The 7,810-nt window shown below is 41.9% G+C and overlaps 1 protein-coding gene across 2 annotated transcripts; it reads right to left on the bottom strand.

The window, feature by feature from the left end:
- Positions 1 to 2,709: 2,709 nt before the first annotated feature.
- Positions 2,710 to 7,503, bottom strand: irx1a (iroquois homeobox 1a; the record flags this gene model as incomplete). 2 transcript variants are annotated; one of them, XM_080005099.1, is made up of 4 exons in its annotated part: positions 2,710 to 3,146; positions 4,564 to 4,639; positions 4,884 to 5,961; positions 7,255 to 7,503. In XM_080005099.1, 4 exons carry the CDS (start codon positions 7,501 to 7,503, stop codon positions 3,068 to 3,070), a joined length of 1,482 nt encoding a protein of 493 aa, XP_079861225.1. In that variant the 3' UTR covers positions 2,710 to 3,067. The 2 variants fall into 2 exon arrangements, with proteins under 2 accessions (XP_079861225.1, XP_079861226.1); XM_080005100.1 differs by having other exon boundaries at positions 2,710 to 3,128.
- Between the last annotated feature and the right edge of the window lie 307 nt (positions 7,504 to 7,810).

Genomic DNA, 7,810 nt, shown 5'->3' with positions numbered 1-7,810 from the left:
TTGTTTATATGTATCATTGATCATTTTATATATGTATGTAATATATATATATATATATATATATATATATATATATATATATATATATATATATATATATATATATATATATATATATATATATATATATATATATATATACATATATAAAATGATCATACAGCATTTGATGTGTGATGTTTTTTGTTGGGAAGCGCTTATTCATTTGTAATTGTAATTAGACGGATATCACTAATTATAAGTCAATTTCCATAATAATAAGATAGACGGGCAATTTTTCCTCCTTACTGCGCCGGGCCTGCGGCTTATAGGCTCGTTTAATTTTTCTTTTTTTTTTTAAGGCGGTTTATAATATGTACATTTACCTCTGCGTCGCTAATCAGCGTGCACTGTATTTACTGCTCCTTCGGTTCGCTGTTCTCCCGGCCTCCCTGCGCTTCGTGGCTCAGGGGCGGGCGAGGGAGGGAGGGAGGGAAGGAAGGAAGGAGGGAGGGAGGGAAGGAAGGAAGGAGGGAGGGAGGGAGGGCTGGAAGTGACAGCCTAATTATCAGCTCCAACTCCGTTCATTAGTCATTAGACAATCCACTGTACATCCACTTGCTAAATGAATAATTTTGTATATATTACGGAAACACAATATTATGGCCCGCAGCAAACGCCTGGCTTTAACCTCACGCTGTTCCAAGTACAAAAGAAATAAATGGTGATACTATGGGAGGTTATTTAATTTCACCCGCAAAAGTCACATCCTTGAAAGGATGTTATTTGCAAATGGGAGAGAGAGGGGGGGGGGGCTTCTGCACACACCTGCGTTCGTTTCTCATTTACTACATTTAAGTCAATTTCAATAATAATAATAATAATAATAATAATAATTATTATTATTATTATTATTATTATTATTATTATTATATTAAGGATAATCATTTGTCAATTGTTTCACCCCGTCTCTCGTATTCCAACTGTTTTGATCAAATTAGGCCTACATGCACACTTCACTTCCCATCAATACTTTTCCAAAACGTTCCACAATGCAAGAATTATTGGTGATTCTTTCTATCAATAAATAAAAAATATAGTGTGTTGAATTATGGCGGACTACATGGGATTTCAGGTGAATTTATGTTGGATGGTAAATCCTGTGATCACCACAACGGTCGAAACGGTAAGCTTATTTCTGGCCTTCAAAAAAGCTCAATCAATTGTAATCCGTAGCCCCTGGTCGATGTATCTCACATCTCAGGTTCGATCACATTTTAGACATTTGCACTTTTTTTTTATTATCAAGAAACCGTGATTCGGACCTTTAATTATATATATATATATATATATATATATATATATATATATATATATATATATATATATATATATATATATATATATATATATATATATTATATATGTGTATATATATATATATATGTATATGTATATATGTGTGTATATATATATATATATATATATATATATATATATATATATATATATATATACACACATATATATATTTATGGCCCATAGAGGTCGCTGTGATATTGCAAAACAGATGAGAGTGAATTTGTCAGGCTACAGGTTTAAAACCATTTCCCTCGACCTCCCTCGTTCTTAAATACTCGACTGGCCCAAACATTTTGTTTTAACTTCACAATAATCATGAGGATTTGTTGGCAAAAATTGTGTTTGTTTATCGCGGGCGGTTGGTTTTCAGGACTTTCCTTTCTCCGTGGCATTAGTTTTGTCAAACAAAAAAAAAAGAGAAATGACGTTATTCCAGCACCTCTCCCGGTAGCGTTCATTTTGATTTCCAAATGAATCAAAAATAAAAAAAAAACTACAAAATGTAAATAAAAGAGATTAAAAAAAAAAAAAAAAAAAAAGGATGCGATATTCCCACAGATGGTGACTGCAGCTTCACCCCAATTACCCCCATTGATCCGCATTAGTCCAAAGTGGTGAAATAAATACATATTATTTTTCATATTTAGCGGGATGTGGGGTGGGATAATGACCTCTATCAAGCTGCTATCAAACCACACCTCCAACCTCTCACAATTGTCACCGGGCCCACGGCCTTAAAGCTGGAACGCCTCCTCATCCCCTTCCAAATATTAATAATTGATGATCGAATCGAATTCCCTTTCTGACAGATTAGATTTTAACCATTTGATTTTGTTTGGACCGGGGCGTTCCCATATTATTACTTAATGACGCTCACAGCTGCTGCTGTCCATTTCGTGTCACCAGCCGCCATCTGGACGCTTATTAGCACCTCAATGCGTCCACGCTGCTCAATACATCTCACACCAACAGGGGTTTTGCTTTGTAACAGTTCATAAAAAAGGTTTAATAATAATAATAATAATAATAATAATAATAATAATAATAATAATAATAATAATAATAATAATAATAATAATAATAAAATGACGCTGTTGATGTTGTCGTAAAACGTATCTTACAAACATAAAAAAAATAGTTGTTTTTTTGAAACAGAATAGACGGAGTAATGATATCCTTTGTTGTGTTGTTTTTTTTTTATTTTCTATAATTTCATTTAGTTTATTAGGCAAAATATACGATCTGGACAAATTTCCTTCAACGCGCTATTTACAATTTTTTTTTTTTTTTGAAATCACTTGTATTTACATGAAAGAAAAAAAAAAAAAGGAGGAAGACACCAAAAAAAGAAAAGAAAAGAAAAGAATAATATAATAATAACAATTAAACGAAAATGAAATCCCACCAAAACGTCCCAGCCTGCCTGGGCACCGTGGAGAGAGGGGGGCGGCAACATGGGAGTACAGGCTACACAACAATAGAGGAAGTAATCCATCCATCCACAGGATATTACCAAATGACGTCATTAGTCCTTTAGCGACCGAACGCTACGCTGCATTGCGCTATTATTCATTGTCCTTTTTTTTTTTTTAGGAGTGTGTATTAAGTCTCTTTCTTTCTTCCTTTCTCTCTGTCTCTGTGTGTGCGTGCGTGCGTGCGTGCGTGCGTGCGTGGTTGCGTGCGTGTGTCCGCGGGCATCAGCCAGCTCAGCGTCATGACGTCTTGATCAGGCCGAGGAGAGCGCGGTGAGGACCCGTTGCGTGGCGTCCGCTGCGGGGTTCCTGGCGCTGGAAGGCAGAGAGAATCTGGATAAGAATAACACACACACACACACACACACACACACACACAAAGGTAGATAAATAAATACCCTGCACCCGTCTGGAGAGGCTGGCTGAATAATATTTCTTTTTCTCATTTGCGGAACAGAAAGAAGAAGAAAAAACGATTCGTTATTTCCCCCCCCCCGCTGGCCAGTTAAAAGGGGGGGCTTGGGAAACGCACCCAACGACGGATGGACCACCTGAACTATTTTAGAACTTTAAACGATCTATTCATTTATTGGTCATGATTCTGATGCAAACATTTTTTGAAGCTGCTTCGACCGCTCTTGAACAGCAGCTGTGCAACGCACGTAAGTCCGCCACGTCAAGGTAAAGAGAGAGAGAGGGAGGGAGAGAGAGAGGGAGGGAGAGAGGGAGAGAGATTTACTTATCTCTGTGTGTATACTGTATGTCTAAATGTTTATATATTTAAGATGGAGAAATATATAAAATAGTTCAACTACAACAGTGGGTGGCCTAGACCAAGAAATGTACTTTATTATCTTGACCTATCTATATATATATACACTTGTATTTATATTTATTTCATATTTTTAAGTGCAATGTTTACACATTTCTGTCTGCATTTCAGTTCCCCCCATCTTTTATTTATACTCTTAACATTTTTGTGTTTTCCACTCGCTTTGGCAACGCAAACGTGTGTTTCCCATGCCAATGACGGCCCTTTGAATTGAATTGAATTGGAAATTCGACAAGGAGAGAGAGGGAGAGGGGGAGAGAGAGGGAGAGGGAGAGGGAGAGAGAGAGAGTGAGAGAGTGAGAGAGAGAGAGAGAGAGAGAGAGAGAGAGTGAGGGAGAGAGAGAGGGAATTATAGCACTTGAAACGGGGGAAAGTTCCACGGCAGAGCGCTCCCCAGGGCCGCGGCTCTCCCCAGGGTCTTTAGGGAAAGCACACAGCCCAGACACAGCCCGTTTTACTCGGTGACTTGATAAGTAGCCGCACCACCCCCAGAGGAGAGGAATTAGAAGGGGTGTGGGTGTGGGTGTATGTTGGGGGGGGGGGGGGGCGAGACCCCTGTCACCCACAAAATCCAAAGTTTATTTAGACAAATTTTAAATGACATCAACTCGATTTCTCAAGAGCCGTCAAGAGCCTAAACAAGGCTGGAAATGTATTCACCGGTAGTTCGACACATTTATGTATCTCTAAATAGTGTTATTTTAAAACGCATTATAAATTATTATCATTATTATTATTATTATTATTATTATTATTATTATTATTATTATTATTATTATTATTATACATGTAGTGAATAGGCCGATTAAATGGACGCGTTAAATTGCTCGACGTCAGTGACACTGAGCCCATTTTAAAATGTTTACTCGTTTCTTCAACTTGAAGGAGTAGCGGTGTAAAAAAAAGTTATATTCTCACCTGTCATGGAGGGGACGAAATGAAGACTTGAGAGGCTGTGTCGATGGCGAATCCGTTCTTACATCGTTTTCATGGTCTAAAAAAATGAACGACATCACAACATGAGTATAAAGGAATACCGAAAAAAATATATATATTCATAGTTTAACCCCATATGATATAGAACTATAACGTTATAATTGTATTTTAATAGTTTGTTTTTGTAATATAATACTGAAATTTAATATTTTTCGTTTATTTCATATGGGCCGAGGTGTAATATATATATATATATATAAAACTATTATTTTATAACATATGAACTGACTATAACTTCCTACCTATGTGCTTGGGACTGTGGCTCTCTGGTGGAGCCTTGCTGTCGTTGCTCAGCGCCGCAGCGGCTGCTACCGGCGACACGACCACCGAAGTGGGCTGCTGGGCCTGCAGGTGGTGGCTGTGGTGGTGGTGGTGATGGTGCTGGTTTACTCCGAGAAAGGACCTGACGTTCAGCAGGGAGTTCTGGCCAAGGAAAGCGCCATTGGTCCAGTTGTGAAACTTCCCAATCTGACAAGTGTACAGTCCGTGGCTAGGGAGGAAGGCCGGGTGGTGGGCTTGGATCTGGTGGTGCGGGGCCCCCGCGGGGCCAGAAGGGGACGTGGGCTTCTGGGTGGAACTGTCGGGGCTGGTGGCGGTCTCCGCCAAGGACCAGATTTTGGGCTTATTGTTCGCCGGGAGTGGGAAGCCTCCCGGCCTGTCTGGGGACAGCACTCTGGTGGTGGTGGTGGTGGTGTTGTTGTTCCCGTCGGAGGTCTCCTTGCCCGCTTGGTGAACCGAAATGGCGTTCTTGGACTTCTCGAAGACCTCGTGAGCCTGGAGCGCGAAGGCCCGTCTCTTCTCTAGGCCGTCCAGCTCCGCGCCGCCGCCCCCGCGGTCCCCGCTCCCCTCGGTGGACTTCTCGTCGTCCTCCTCGTTGCTCTGATCGCCGTCGTTGTCGTCGATTTTGTCTATGTCGATGCTCTCCAGGTCGATCTCCTCCTCGTCCTCGTTCTTCTCCACCTCGTCCCCGCTGCCGAACAGGTTGCCGTCCTCCTCGTCCTCCTTGCTCCTGGCGCCCCAGGTCACCTTGTTCTCCTTCTTGAGCCTCCGGCGGGCGTTGGCGAACCAGGTGGAGACCTGCGTCAGGGTCATCTTGGTGATGATGGCCAGCATGATCTTCTCGCCCTTGGTGGGGTAGGGGTTCTTCCTGTGCTCGTTGAGCCAGGCCTTCAGGGTGCTGGTGCTCTCCCGGGTGGCGTTCTTGGGCCTGGCCGGGTCCCCGTACTGGAATTGGCCGTACGGGTAGAAGGCCGGAGACGTGTGGGCGGCGAAGCTGGCCGGGTGGACCCCAGGGCTGTCTTTCAAGTCGTACTGGGATCCCTGGGACGCGCAAGGGAGGGGGTGGGGTGAGATCATTGGTTATTACGCACGGCCCATCGTTACGCACTAGTCCTAGGCCCATTTACTTTGGCTGTAATTTAAAATAAAAACATGTTCAACGTTGGGACGACTGTATGTCAAAAGGACTGCGCCGGTAGTGCAAATTAAGCGAAAACGGTCTCTGTGAATGATGTGAGAGTCAAGCTGTCACACGGTGGCACCTGCCGCAAGCCAGAAGCCCGTGGGCACAATAGTAAGCAAACATTTCACAGTCATCAGCCCGGTCACACGGACAGAATGGGATCATGGAAGGAGGTTAAATTATTTAGGCAGTGGGTTAAAATAAGCCCAATCTACGGCCCGCATAGAAGCAGAGGAGAGGCCTTAGTTGTGGTGACACCACATGACACCAACTTATTTGCCCCAAGTTTAGAATTGATCATTTCCACTGCTATTATTTCAGTGGAACTGTATTTTATGCGTTCGTCTCTTTGGGAAAACGTGAAGTAGACGTGTGTAATACCTGACACAGCGACGAGCATGCTTGCAAAATAATCTGACACGTTTTCCAACATGGAAATTAAAAAAATCAACCAAAAAAAACAAAAAACGATAATTCTTTACATGCAGTCCAGACATATTAGTCAGAAGTACATTATCACAGCATGATAAAGGTCCATGTTAATTACCCTTATCAATACATAATATCGATATATTCCAGTACGTATATTATAATAACAATTTAGCTGTCTTGAATTAATATACATTTGGACACCATAACAATAATAATATGCCGCAAAAATCAGAAAAATAACAAGATATTATTTTCTTTGCGCCTTTTCACCGTGGCATATTATCCAACATATTATTTAAGAATAACGCGAATACCAAGCGTGTCAAAACTTTTTCTCACATTTTGAGCAAAACACGGGATTGGAGTCGAAGGTTAGAGTTTAATGTTTGATTTGGCACCGTATATAAACGTCGCCATAGGATTATTATAAGGAAACTAGGAGTCGTATTCATAACGTCTACGTGTCTCTACGCGCTCCCCGAGGTAAACACACCGTTTTGTGACTCCTAAAATCTCACGGCAACGATTGCAATAAAGCTCCAAAGAAATAAAAAACGATTATCGGAATGAAAAGGGGTAAATAATAGCGATGGAAAAAAAACAGGTTTACATTTACTTTTGGCCGAGAGCAGTTAATTTCTGGTATCATGCTCTATATCACCTCCACAAAAGACAACAACAAAAAAAAAAAAACAGCACAAGAAAATAACTTTTCTTACCATTTGGGAAAAAAGAGCCAAATCCGCGCTGGTGTAAGGCAGGAAGGCGCTGTAGTTGTGCGCGTAGGGGTTGGCGTACATGCCCAGCACCGAGGTCACGGCCGCCGCCGCCGCCGCGGACGACGGGCTCCCCGCGATTTCGGCGCTGCCTCCCCGGGACGAGGGCGTCAGCACGCCCGGCCTGTCGCTCCCGTACACCGCTTGGGACGCGCTCAAGTACTGCGGGTAGCCCAGCTGGGGGAAAGACATCTCCGAGCGAAAAGCTGGGGGGGAGGGGGAGGGGGGGGGGGAGACGCGCGGAGATCTGCGTCCTAAAAAAAAAAAAAAAAAAAAAAAAAAAAGATAATAACAATAATAAGAAAAACCCGGTGCGCAAAAATTCAACAGGAAAAAAAAAGTGGGGACGAGAAGGGAACCCGGAGGAGTCACAGGGAGAAATGGTTCAAGTCGCTGTGGAGACACCGTGTATAGTGTAAAAAAAAAAAAAAAAAAAAAACCCCAAAAACAGGTAGAGGAACAACCAAAAAAAAAAAAAAAAAAAGTAATAACCCCGCAC

Source organism: Zeus faber (genome assembly GCF_960531495.2).
Source record: "Zeus faber genome assembly, chromosome: 8".
In the NCBI taxonomy this organism is placed as follows: domain Eukaryota; kingdom Metazoa; phylum Chordata; class Actinopteri; order Zeiformes; family Zeidae; genus Zeus; species Zeus faber.
The sequence above is the reverse complement of the archived record's forward strand: the minus strand, read 5'-3'. Positions and strand labels throughout refer to the sequence as shown.